This window comes from Rhipicephalus sanguineus, chromosome 2 (genome assembly GCF_013339695.2).
Source record: "Rhipicephalus sanguineus isolate Rsan-2018 chromosome 2, BIME_Rsan_1.4, whole genome shotgun sequence".
Classification (NCBI taxonomy): Eukaryota; Metazoa; Arthropoda; class Arachnida; order Ixodida; family Ixodidae; genus Rhipicephalus; species Rhipicephalus sanguineus.
The window spans coordinates 134,024,457-134,038,522 of NC_051177.1; the positions used below are offsets into that span (position 1 = coordinate 134,024,457).

Genomic DNA, 14,066 nt, shown 5'->3' on the forward strand with positions numbered 1-14,066 from the left:
CCGCTTGTGCGTCGCCAACGGAGCCAGAATGCGGAGCGGCCGTGGAAACGTCACTATATATTCTGCGAGAACGCGACGAGAAGCTCATACCGTATTGCGACGTCAAGATACAGTAGGAAACGAAACTAGCTTTTAAAAACATACTGTAATGAATTTTTCAGGGCGCACTCGTGCTTAGCACTACATTTTCAACGCACTTGAGGGCTTAACCTTTCGTTTGACGCCAAAAAATGACAACTGGAAATATTCGTGTCAGTACCCCTTTAAAAACATACTTATCTAGAAAATGAAAAAAAAAATGGGACGAAGGCAGTCATGTGTGGGCCGCGGACCTCTAGGGAGAGGCCCTCGGGCCGCGTGTTTGGGTCTCCTGCGCTATACAGGTATAGTGTGAGAACTACACGATACTGCCGCGACACCGTTGAAATGTGGAGGAATAGCATAGGTTCAAACAGCATAAGGCGTGAGCCAAAATATATTTGCTTGATGAAATATTACGCTTGAAAAAAAAGCAAAAAAAGCAAGCAAAAAGCAAAGCATGTTTTAGGTTTCGTTAAACAGCTCAATAAAAACTAAGTGAAGAGAGCATTCTGTTCTGTCTCCTCTGTTTTTATTGCACTTCCTATCGAAACTGAACTCATGCTGCAAATCACTTTCCTTGCTGCAATATCTGCTACAAAACGCTCTTGATGATCCCCACTGCATATGCAAAAAAAAAAAAAAAAAAAAAACAGTTATAGTATACCATTGCCGAGCAAACCTTCATTGTACCCAGTATGCCCGCGCAACTGTTTCCACAGTGAGCCCCTTTTTACACGAAATTACCGTAGGTTAAAGTAGAATTGTTAGCGAAACATTTGCCATTAAAGCGTAGATGTTTGCTACTTAAATCTTTGCTGTAGATTCTATGTTCTGGCAACACCACCTATATTATTGGATCGGGCCTATGTCGGGCCTGACCTGCAGTCGGGCCGGGCCGGGCCGGGTAGGCGTAATTTTTTCTCGGGTTCGGGCCGGGCCCGGGTCGCGCATTGAATCACCGGGCCGGGCTCGGGCGGGTAAACTTAAACGAGTTCCGGGCCCGGGCCGGGCCCGGGCCGAAAATCACGGCCCGTGCAGTGCTCTAGGCAGTAACACGCATGGGTCGAAAATAAGAGCAGGGGTCCACATGAAGCATTTTAAAATCTGCTTACTATTTTGACGTCACCATTTCTTGTATGAGATGAGCAAACAAAAAAGTGCTCACCAGCGTACTTTTATGACTGAGGTGATAAATTTTGCAAGAATGCTTAAGTCCTCGACGAGAACGATCTCGTCGATTGTTGCTGCAATATTTCTTAACGGAATGCTTCTCACGCCAGTTTTAAAGCTCTCTGATTACTATGTGAAACTGTGTGCGCGACCAAAGCCCAAGAGCTGTTTTGTATACCGTACGCGTAGTGGTTTAGAAGCAGTTATTTTGGGCCACCAAAGACGTTGGTCCCCTTGGTCTCTAGCTTTCGTGGTGACACACTGCGCACGAACTGGCGCAGCCTCCGCCTCGTCGCTAGCTCGCCCGTCGTGACACGGCTGCATGCTGCACCACGCATCCGATAAGGAACAGCGCCACCACAGGCTTACGTCACCGACGGTGGCTATAAATCCAAGCTGCCGCGCTCGGAAGTTATAATTCCTTCGCTAACTGTTCGAACGCAGCGTCGCTATGCTCGTCCCGCTGCTGCTACTACGCTAATAAACAGACGTTATGTTTTATGTTGGGATGTGTCCTTCCGTCGACACGGCATCCCCCATCTGGTGACCAGGAAACCGAGCAAACCGCACCGCCATGGCCGACCCAGAATCCCACATCGCTCTGCGCCAGCAAGTGCAACAACTTCAACAGGAACTGCAGACCTAGCACCACAAGCATTCTCGCAACACCTCCACAACCGAGGCCGTGCCTGCCGGCTCCGCTGAAGACGTCAGAGCTCCTACAGAAGGCATCCCGCACGCTGCCTACTGGCGCGTCACTGTCAGGCTTCCACCATTTTCGCTGGACTCGCCCGAGGTCTGGTTCGCCCAGGTCAAAGCCCAGTTCTCCGTGGCACGCATCATGCAAGACCGTACCCGCTACGATTACGTCGTCGCCCACCTAGAAGCACGTTATGCCAACTAGGTCCGGAATATCTTTGCCAACCCACCAACGGCCACCCTTTATGAACACCTGAAGACTGCACTTATCCGCCGCCTGTCGCTCTCGGAAGAACAGAAGATACGACAACTTCAGTGTGCAGAGCTCGCTGAGCGAAAACCTTCGCAGCTCCTGCGTCACATGCGTGCGCTCGTGGGTAACATGCAAATCCAGGATTCTTTCCTTCGAGTGCTTTAGCTCCAACGACTCCCACCGCACGTCCAGGCAATTCTGCAGGCTCAGGTTGGGCTAACTCTCTACGAACTTGCGGAGATTGCTGATCGCGTCAGCGAGGCCTCCTTGCCACAGTTGTTGCCCACCATCCAGGCTGTCGCTGCACCGCTGAACGCCACAGAGCTTGCGCGCCGTATCGACGACATCGATCGACAGCTCACCCCTCCGATGCGTCTTCCGGTGCAACAACGCCGCCCCTTGCAATGCCGCGACGGTAACGCCACTTCATCGCCGCAACCTCATAACGACGGACGTGTTACTACCACCGACGCTTCGGGGACTAAGCCTGTCATGGGACATGCGGAAAACACCAACAGGAGCTCGTAGAGACGGCCGAAAGCTGCCAACCCGGAGGCCGTCGCATCTTCGTCACGGACCAAATAATGAAGTAGCGTTACCACAGCGGTTCCGACATTTGCTGCTACCCGCGATCCTATCTTGAAGGTCCTCGTCCGCCTACGTCGTTCCAGCTCAGTGCGTCAAACCGCTCCACAATCAAGACGTACGCGTCGCTCCGCCTCTACATCCAGCTCAGAAACTTACGTCATGACCTTCACTGAAACTTTGTCATCGCCGACGTCGCCGGGACAATCATCGGCTCTGACTTTCTGGCTCACTACAGCCTCCTTTCGGACTACCGCAACGGCCTCCTCATCGACGCGACAACGGGACATTCCACACCAGGCCTGTGAACGACCGCCCAACAGCCAAGCATCAAGGTACTCAGTGTTGACCATCACTCGCCGTACCACGCCGTCCTCGCCGAATTTCCCGGATTGACGCGCCCCAGCGGAGTGCTTGCAAAGTGCAGCACACTACCGTGCACTAGATCCGGACCACTTCAGCCCCCCGGTTTTCTGCCGCGCCCGTCGCCTTGCCCCGGACCGCATGCGCATATCCACACCAGAGTTCAAGGCCATGCTCGGCGAACGAATCGCCCGCCGCTCTGACAGTCCATGGGCCTCGCCACTCCAATTTGTTCCGAAGAAGACCGAAGGCTGGCGGCCCTGCGAGGACTACCGTGCCCTCAACGCGCGCACCATCCCGGAGAGGTACCCCGTCCACCACATACAGGACTTCGCCCATCGCATTTATGGCTGCCACGTGTTATCCGTGCACGACGTTTTGAAGGCCTACACAGAGATTCCCTTCAATCTGGATGACGTCCCGAAAACGGCAATCATTAACCCCTTTGGCTTGTTCGAGTTTCCCTTCATGAGCTTCGGCCTGAGGAACGTTGTCACACCTTTCAGCGCTTCATGGACGAAGTCGTGCGCGGCCTCGATTTCCGCTTCGTTTACCTTGACAACATACTGGTATCTTCCCGCGACGCCGACGAGCACCACAAGCACCTTCGTCTGCTGTTCCAACGCCTCGATGAGCACGGTATGCTCGTCAATATCCTAAAAAGCACGCCAGGCGCTTCCGTCTTCCGCATCCTCGTGCACGAAGTTTCATCTGAGGGAACTGGGCCCTTGCCCCAAAGCATCTCGGACTAGGAAAATTACCCGCAACCCACCACCGCTAAAGACATTCGCCGTTTCCTCGGCATGCTGAACTTTTACAGGCGTTTCTTGCCACACGCAGGTGAATACCAAGCTCCCCTATGTGATGCTTTGGCTGGGCTACGAGGAAACCAACCCGTCACGTGGACACCGACGTTGGCGAAAATTTCGAAGAATGCAAAGCCGCCTTCTGCACCGCCTCGCTCCTCATCCATACCTTGCCAGACGCTCCCTTGAGACTCTTCACGGACGCATATAGCTTCGCCATCGGCGCCGCCCTCATGCAACGCGTGGACAACACCGGGCATCCTTTGGCGTTCTTCTGCAAGACACTCGCAGCTCGGAAAACGGACCCTTCAACCACCAGTTCCACTGACGAAACCACGACCACCGCCCCGACAAATTTGCCAGCCTACTACAGAAAACTTCTGGCAATTTACGAAGCAGTGCAACACTTTCACCATATTCTCGAAGCACAGAACTACACCATCAATTCCGCCCACAAAGCCTCTTACCTACGCCTTCTCTCAACATCGTGACAAACTCCCGCCTGTACAGTAGAACCAACTCTCGTTCATTCCACAGTTCACCACCGACATCCAACATGTCAGCGGAAAAGACAACGTGGTCGCCGACGCGCTTTCACGTGTAGCAGCCACCAACTCGGTGCACAGCCCGAGTCGCACCTTTTCAGGCTCCTCGGGCTGACCTTCGTTTTTGAACGCTTGAGGACCACTAATTACCACCCCTGCGCCAACGGAATGATCGAGCGTTTACACCGCCACTTCAATGTGCCACCCGGACTCAACCTCACTCGAGGCCATCTCAGCCGTCATCCTCGGTCTTCGCGCCACCTTCAAGCCGAACAACCACGCCACACCAGCAGAGCTCGTCTACGGGGAACCACTCCGTCTCCCAGATGAACTTCTCGCTGCACTGCCATTCAGCACAACGACGCCAGATCCCACCGACTTCGTCGCCCGGCTCCGACGCAATATAGCGGGCTTACGCCTGTCACCTGCAGCCCATCCTTGCAAGCCTACACATTTCCTGTTCAAGTAGCTGGCATCGCGCACCCACGCTTTCCTCCGCAATGACACCGTCCGCAGGCCTTTCCAGCCACTCTACAGCGGACCCTACCCGGTCGTCCGTTGCGACGACAAAAACGTCACTCTGCGCCTGAACGGTAACGACGTCCGCGTCTCGATTGTCCGGCTCAAGCCCGCATACATCGCTCTGAACGAACCGGGCAGCGCCACTCTATTCACAAACACCTACCCACAGCGGCTGACGTCGCAGCTTTCACAACACGCTCTGAACATCAGGTACGCCTCCCAGATTTCTACAGGCCCTGAGGGCTGTGCATTCCGCGGGGGGTGATGTGGCGAAACACTGCGCACAAACAGGCGCCGCCTCCATCTCGTCACTAGCTAGCCCGGCGTGACACGGCTGCAGGCTGCACCACGCCTCCGATAAGGGACAGCGCCATCGCAGCGTCAATGCAGGCCTAAGTAACCGACGGTGGCTTTAAACCCCAGCTGCCATGTTCGGAAGTTATCATTTCTTCGCTAACCGTTCGAGCGCAGCGTCGGTACGCTCGCTCTGCTGCTGCTACTAGGCTAATGAACATTCGTTATGTTTTATGTTGGGATGCATGCTTCCGTCGACAAGGCAGCCGCACTCTGTATATATTACCTGGCATCAGGTTCCACCGTTATATTGAATATCACAACCTAGCCTAAAATTGAGATACCATTGTTTTTTAGTGATTTCGAGAGATCAACTATTCCTTCGCACAGAGGGAATGTGATCAAGATAACTAATATATATTCCACATAACGCTTTGCTTTTGGAACGTCGTACCAAAAAGGCTTCTTTGGAAGAAAACTACGTACAGCTTGCAGATCGACTACACTGTATAAGAGAGGGCGATGTGCCTTATGTCCAAGTTGTACTGCTCGCGAGGAAAATCATGAGTTTTTTCGTCTCTTGAAATGTTATGACTAAAATTAGGAGGAAATCTTAAAATTTTTGGTGGGCTAAATTTAGTCTGACAAATTAAACTCGAGTTTCGCGCGTCATTGCTTTCATTACGGTCGCTACATATATCAATGAATTTCGCTACTGAGTAACATTACCATATTTGGGGCCATGTGGGATGAAGTTATGTCTTAGAGAATATACATGTAAACGTTTGCTATCTTTTTATGCCTAGGCTTGCACGCTCAAAGCAGTAGAAGAAACATGTCTTGTAAGTGAAGAACATCACTATCAGAGTGCTAGGAATGGCAATAAAATACAACTATTCAACCAATTATATATATACAATAATATACAATGGTCATGTTTTCAACTAGATCATGTCTTTTGTAGTGCCACCATTGGCAGAGCAGTCTTCGTAAAACCGCATGGCTACTTTTTGCTGTATTGTCCTTTTTGGCATCCTCGTAAGCCTGACTTTCCCTCACACCAGCGAAAAGATTAGTGTGTATATCGTTACAAGGTAGTAGAATGATTTGACGGCAGACACAGCACTTACTGTGAGGCAACGGTAAACTGAATCCCCCATCTCCCGCTTCTATAAACATTCCACGCAGGGGGATCGCCTCGCCATTTCTGCATACCTTAACGGCCCAAATTATCAACTGTATCTTGTTCGAGACATGATCGACATTTCATGGGCGGCTAGGGTTTAAACAAACTGTCAGTTGCTCGCTAGAAGCTAAACACATTTGCAATTTTCTTAGCGCCCCTCAATGCGGATTCAGCCTTCCGCCGTTCCACTTCCCCCAAAGCAAATTGGAAAGTGACCTCTTTTCGAGTGGTACGCGTGTTGGTCGGTCAAGCCATATAACGCGCAATTGCCGAGTGCTGCGAGCAGCCAGAGTTAGGAAGCGGAGAAAGTTGTCTTTGAGTGCGAAATGGTGTTTTCGACAAAAGTCAGGATAGTTTAGGACACACTGACATTCTTTAACCACAAGGCATCCGAAAAAAATTTCAGGGGCTGATGCGTCATCAAGCGCGCCTCCACCCATCCCATTTCTTTCTTGCGGTCGATGCTTTCGCTCAAGACAAAAAATTCTGCGTGCGGGCTCATTCAGTGTTTTATTGCGCATTCGATTGTATGGTGTTATTCCCGATATTATTATTATATTCATGTATTGCAATGCGTTTTCTGACTGGATTACCGGGCGTTCTAAAAGCATTCTACCTACACTACACACAGAAAATGATTAACGACGCATTTCCTTTAAATGTACGGGTGCGCTGGTTCGAAATCTCGAGCTATAAATGGCACTTACCAAAATCCAAGGCCCTGTGAATTGCCTCCAGGCCAAACAACACCTCCGTCTCTGCATGAGTTTTGGCAACTAGAATACAATAGCAGATATTACATATCAAGGTATCATCATGCAACCCACACACACATATATATATATATATATATATATATATATATATATATATATATATATATATATTAATGTCTGCTAGTGCTCATCATAATTATATATATATATATATATATATATATATATATACAGGGTGTTTCAAGAAATGTGTCCAACCTTCTCAAAAAATCAGGAAAATGCGATATTTGATTGCTTCCTTCAGAATTGGTTTTTCTGTAGCGGCAGGGATTTTAAGATGGTTAAAGAAATGACTTGGGACTGTAATTAAAAAATTTAAATAAATAACTTTTTAATTAGTGGTGTTAGGTGGTTGTGTCAAATGGGAGAATTGAAGTTCTTCATGACAGAAACCAAACCCAACTTTGAGATTTCGAAAAAGTGGCATCTAGTAATAATTACGATGTAATGAATTTCAACCAAATTCAATGGCGAAACCTAAGCAGAAACATGGAAGAACGCAACTGCCATATTCTTCTGAGAAGTCCAAACTGAGTGAATCACTTTTTCTGTAGCGCTAGGCATCTTCAGATGGTTAGAGATATGACTTGAGACAGCAATTATGAAAGTTAAATTAATTAACGTTTTATAGTGGAGTTAGGTGACTGTGTCAAATTAAGGTACTGAAGTTCTTCGTGCCAGAAACCCATCCCAACCCTGAGATTTCGAACTAGCGGCTTCTAGCAATAATTATAAAGTAATGAAATTCGGCCGAATTCGATGGCTTTCGCTGTTGAAAGCCGTTGCATTTCGTTGAATTTCATTACGCCACAACAATTACTAGAGAACGCTTTTTCGAAATCTCAAAGCTCGGATAGGTTCCTCGCATAAAGAACTTCAATTCTCCCATTGGACACAATCACCTAACTCCACTAATTAAAAAGTTAATTAATGTAACTTTCTTAATGACTGTCCTAAATGCTGTCATTAACAACCTTAAGATTCCTGCTGCTACAGAAAAAGCAATTTTGAAAACCCTGAGCAAATATCGCATTTTCCTGATTTTTTGAGCAGGTTGGACACATTTCTTGAAACACCGTGTTATATATATATATATAATATATATATATATATATATATATATATATATATATACTGTAACGAGAGAAACAGAGACAACACCCGTTCGCTGGGCCGGCTGTTCTATTCTCTCTCTCTTCGTCTTCCTCTGCTTCTCTCCTTCGCGGTAGCCCGGCTCGCGCCAGCGCCCGAGTGCCGCTCTTGCTTCCTTACACTCGGCCACACTGAGGCATTGCAAGGCGAGCTGCGAAATCGGCTCCGCAGGGCGGCATTGACTGTTGCGCGGCGGCCGGTCTTGGCCACGCAGAGACTTGATCTGAAGACGTACCAACGATACCTCTGGCGGTCGGCATTGGCTGTGTTGCGGAGGTCGGTCGTGTGACTGGCGTGGTTGCGATGGTCGCGACTTGACTGGCCAAGCTGACGAGAACAGCCGGCTGACTGGCCGGCTGGTCTATTCTCTCTCTCTTCGTCTTCCTCTGCTTCTCTCCTTCGCGGTAGCCCGGCTCGCACCAGCGCCCGAGTGCCGCTCTTGCTTCCTTACAATATATATATATATATATATATATATATATATATATATATATATATATATATATATATATATATGTATATATATATATATATATGCACCGGGTGTTTTAAGCAACCTGTCCGACAATCCTCAAAAATTGAGAAAACACGATTATAGCTCGCTGCCTTCACACTTCCTCTCTTAGTAGCGGCAGCCATCTTAAGATGGTTAGAGACGTCATTAGGGGCAGTAATGCAGAAAGTTTACTTAATCGCTTCTTGATTAGTGGAGCTAGGCGGTAACGTCGGTAATCAGCCGAACGGCTAAGCTGAAACATATCCACTGATGAGCGCAACAAGCAGATGACCACCATGATGTCACTGTTCAAATGCGTGCTGTAATTGCAAGTGCAGCCCACACACTAACACAACGAAGTCGGTTGGTGGTTGATATCACGACGCTCACTTTTTCTGGAGGTCTCACAACTATATGGCTGTAGCGCTATTTGACGTTGCGGTTTCGGTTTCGCAGCTGAATTTGGTTGAATTTCATTACTTCGCAATTGTTACTAGAGGCGAAAGTCTTCCCGCAAAGCAGCCCATCAAAACAAACATGTTGGGCAAGGGCGCGTGCTGAGAAGCGAAGTTCGGAAACCTAATGAGAGACCGATGCGAACCGTGCCTAATAAAGCTTTCGCCCTTCAATCTTAAAAACAAAGGTTAGGCATGCTCTAAGGCTTCGGTTGGACACAGTGTTCGTCCACTACAAGGATACTCAATTTCCAGTAAAGTGATAATGGCTCTGTGTCCACATGTAATAAGTGCACTGTGTACACAGACTTTGTCCACATGTTGCTTCTTTTCCACTTAACATGGCGCGACTTTGTTTACTGGTACACTCTAGTGATCGCAGAACGCCAGTACGTGTAGTGGAAGTGTCCAATGTTATTTTCCAAATTACTTATGTTTCATGTCCTTGCACGTGCGACGTTTATGAAATTCAACAATTATTGCTAACCGCTGGAATGAAGAAGGTACTACGTGAGTCGAGGCGCGCGAGCTGTGAATTCACGTCGTCCTTATTGCGTTCTGGTGAATAAAAAAAATTAAAAGCGGTGTTCGCGTGAGCCGGCCTGATACCACATGACAAGCCGCGTTCCTCGATGACCGACGTGCGCGAGCGACGCATTAACTTCATGTTTGTGGCGTTTTCGTGTCTAAAAATGAAAAAAAGCGCCGCTACCGCTGTAAAAATGCATAGTAACGAAGCCATGGTAGATGGCTTTCGCATTCAAGGTGTCCTAGGCGAATGCATGACCGATCATCTACATTTTTTGTTTCTTTTCGTATAACATTGCTTCGCTGCATGCGCTCTATTATCCACGAAAAGATTAACACAACGACGGAAATATTCACGAAATGCATGTCATGACGAAGAGTGCTGTGTTAAAGATAATTGTAGCGAGAGAGACATGTCGATGGCGTTCAGGTTACTTTTTGAAAGGGCAGAAACCGAACCGGGGTGGCAGTGACTGCACAGTCCAGCAAGAACGCTTTTCACTGGCTCGCCCCACGAGCTCATGGCATGAGCTCCGTGAGATGCGTGGCCTGCCCTACGGGAAAACCCAGTGGCACTATCCCGGTGCCATACATGATTATTGGACCACTGTGGCGCTGGGTACTGGGACGCTGGCACGCTGCACGAGGCACACTGGATGCTGGCGCGCTGGTCACTGGCACACTCATTACGGCCCGAAATCAGGCTTTTCAATTGTTTTTAAAACTGTGGTCATGCCCAGATCGTAATGAGGGCGGAAACATGAGCATTGCGACAAGAAAAAAGAACACTTAAAAAAAAAACTAGCGAGCTGGTGAACCACCTCGACGCACGTACATTCTGTCTCTGACACGTTACCGCTACGCCACAGCTGGAAGACGAGAGTCGTCCTCTTATTTCTTCATGTTGTAACTACTTCCGGTAGCCAGTATTTTCATGTCTCTTGTTTAGAAACAGCGATTTCAGTCTCTTCGTGCTCGCCAGAACCTAACAGAGGACAGTTAGTTTGCTTGTTATGTGCTGCCTAGGATCAGAACATCTATCTCGCACGTTTTGCCGCAAAAAAATATTAGCGTAACCGCAGATATACTGCGGCGATCGCACTGAATCGCTAAGCAGTTAGTTATACCTATGTAGAAAGCAATGTTTATCTGAACTGCACACGGGACACTTTAGTTTTCGTCACCAGTTTGAACAAATTTTCCATCCTCTTTGTTTACGTTCCGCGTAATGTACTGCCGTAGCATTTCACCCTAGCCGAACCAACAGTTAGGCATAGAGCTGTACTACGTGTGCCACGATCGCTGTGAAGAACGTGGATATTCAATTACAGAGAATCTAATAACCGTTAAAATGTAGTTCCGATAATACCTGACTGAAGCGAGGCCATATTTGCCCCTTCGATTACACGAAGCAGAAGCGAAAATGCCGAGATTGAGCATTACGTTGGCTTACTGTTGCCGGTTGGTGCGGGTTTCAGCTGTTGAGTTCATATGGAGGGACTGACTGGTAGAGTAGGTCGATGTTATTGTCAGACAAATATTAATTTCATATTGTGTTGCGAAGGAAAAGTTCTTTCGATGCAGTTATATGAACTACATTCACGACACTCGATCACACACTTCAGAGAAAGCGCGCTCGCTCGACAGATGATTGCTTTAGCGTATGCGTACATCCTTCGTTTAACTAAAGCTAAAGCTATATATGCGTAGCACACATAATATAATAATATTTTGAAAATATTTCATAAGTTTTTCTTTCGACTTCTCGCGACCCAATACCAAATCTTATGTCAATTCCTCCCAGTGCGTCCAGTTTATTCCAATGTGCTGACAGTGTTTCCACTGCATGGGCAGACACTGTACTGCGTGCCCACTGCCTCCCAGTGCGCTGTAAGACACTGGGCCACTGGGTACAGTATTCCCAGTCTTTCAGCGCACTGGGCGGCACTTACGACGGTGTGCAGTCTGTCTCAGTGCCTCCCAGCGCACTGTAGAACACTTCGGCATACTGTACAGGGTTTTCAGTGCCACGCAGTGCCTTTCAGCGCACTGCGTGGCACTGGAAACGCTGTTTTCTTTGATAGGGTGGTGGCGGCAACAATATGATTATGAGGATGATAATGATGAGCGACCACACTGCAGGTCCTGCCGGAAGTCCCAGCTTCCCCCTGCGTCGCAAGCAGAGGTAGCGCCCTGCCCGCAGCCCTCACTTGACCAAGAGCTGACTCCCTCAACTGTGACTCGTTCTGCCTCCTGTCCGACCACAAGCGCATCTGTTCCTGCGCCGGAAAGGTAGAATACGTTTCAAATGCACTCGACTAGCTGTCCGAGATGTGCGTAACTTCGGAGTCCTCGACACGCTTCATCACACGTCCCCGCCATGCGCACGTCTTCCGTGACCTCGACGGTTCTCGACACCTCTGAAACGTCAGTCTCCACGATGGCTACCGTACCACGTGCTATGGAGTCTGCCACGAACGTCGCCTCAACCGCTATTCGCCGACAGATTGCGGAGGCATCACCGTCCATGTCTATAAACCTCGACAGCGTATGCGTCTTGCCAGCCGCGACGAGCATTGTCCTTAATGTCTACCGCAGCAGAAGTTCCTGCACGTAACCACCGACGACCGAACTTCAGAGATGCTGCTTCCATGACTGAAACACCCAAGCACGAAATGGATGCTAGAGCAGCCCGCGAATGTCACCCGAGTCGACAGGGAGATAACCAGAATGCTGCCCCACGTACAAGGTCTGTTTGACCGCCTTCCAGAGGTGCTTCCACGAGTACAGGCTGCTTCCCGACCCTACTCGAGAGTACATACCTGCTGGGTTCCACCACATTCATCCTCCCGTGCGCATGACACGGGACACGAACCGCCAAACATGTAACCAGAATCCAGGCGCGTTATATCGCAACGCGTGTCTACCGCACGGGACTCAACAGTTAAGAAATGATCGCACTCAGCGGGAAGCCGAGCCACAGCGTTCAACCCACCATTTTCACTGCCACGAGGTGCGACCATCTCTCTCGAAACGCCCCAATAGTATGGTAATCGCCCTTCACGCGTCGTCCAGTGAAGCATACGCGCTGGTGCCAGTATTCTGCACTACACAACGACGCAGCTGACGTTGCCCCGTTACCGACGACCACATGAGAAATGCTGACATATCACATAGCATCATCGTCCGAACCGTCCGGCACAAGTGTTTGGCTCCAACTCAATGTGCCAAACTTCTGTCACTAGCGTCCGCATTGCGTGGGCAGTTACTCTACAGCGCGACGCTTGATTTTTTTGCCGTCGACGCCAATGTCACCTATCCTCTAGCTCCAGTGGCTTTGACGGCACTGCATCGTGATGACACCTGTACCAGCGTGTGCGAAGCGGTCTCCTTCGTCGACATTGTGCGTGCAAGTGGCCTCAGTTGTACCCAGTCAACTTCCTTGCTCCGACACCGACGTGTGTATCGCATCGCTTCTCCCAACAGCGTCCAACTGTCGCAATCCTCGGCCGCTGGGCAGCTTCTAGGGCCGCCCGCCAGAGACATAGTGGCCCCCCGATGGTCTGTTCAAGTTGACGAACTGGACATGCGACGAACTCTTTTCTCTCTCGCGTCACAATCCTGCTTTATTACACCCCATAGTTTTCATTATGGGTTCATTTCTGCAGGGGGGAGTAATCTGTAGGGTCATCGTCCTCGCCAATCATGATCATCGTCGTCATCATCCTTTCTTGTGCTCCGTGCCGCACCTATCATACAGCTCATGCCGAAAGTTCGAGGCGCGAGCCAAACTGAACGCGCTCGCGGTCTTTGCCAGCCTGGAGGCCGCAACCACCGCCGGGTCGCTTCTGTTTCTGCCCTTTGGATTAGGCGGGATGCGGGGCTAAAAACGCGATTTTCGGAAAAAATATGCGCTCTCAAATTTGAGCTGTGTTGAATGAGTGGTTCACTAAAAACATGCTCACCAAGTTTGGTTGTCATCTGTGCAACAGAAAAATATTTAAGAAATTTTTTACGACAGTATGGCGCGAATTTACTAGAGACAGCGTCTTTTCAATACCCCTGTCAAGACGCGGCTTCAAAGCGGGCATGAAGTCGAACGCTAAGTGAATGCCCGTGTTAGATTGCTTGTTTTTCGCGCTTTTTTGTCACACA

General features: G+C 49.2%; 1 protein-coding gene across 1 annotated transcript in view; it reads right to left on the reverse strand.

Annotated features, from left to right (window-relative positions):
- LOC119383681 (uncharacterized) overlaps window positions 1-14,066 on the reverse strand; it is a 143,142-nt gene that overhangs the window by 61,999 nt on the left and 67,077 nt on the right. The window contains exon 3 of the mRNA XM_037651958.2: window positions 7,212-7,280. Coding sequence (XP_037507886.1) covers window positions 7,212-7,280 — 69 coding nt within the window. The remainder of the gene's footprint in view (window positions 1-7,211; window positions 7,281-14,066) is intronic.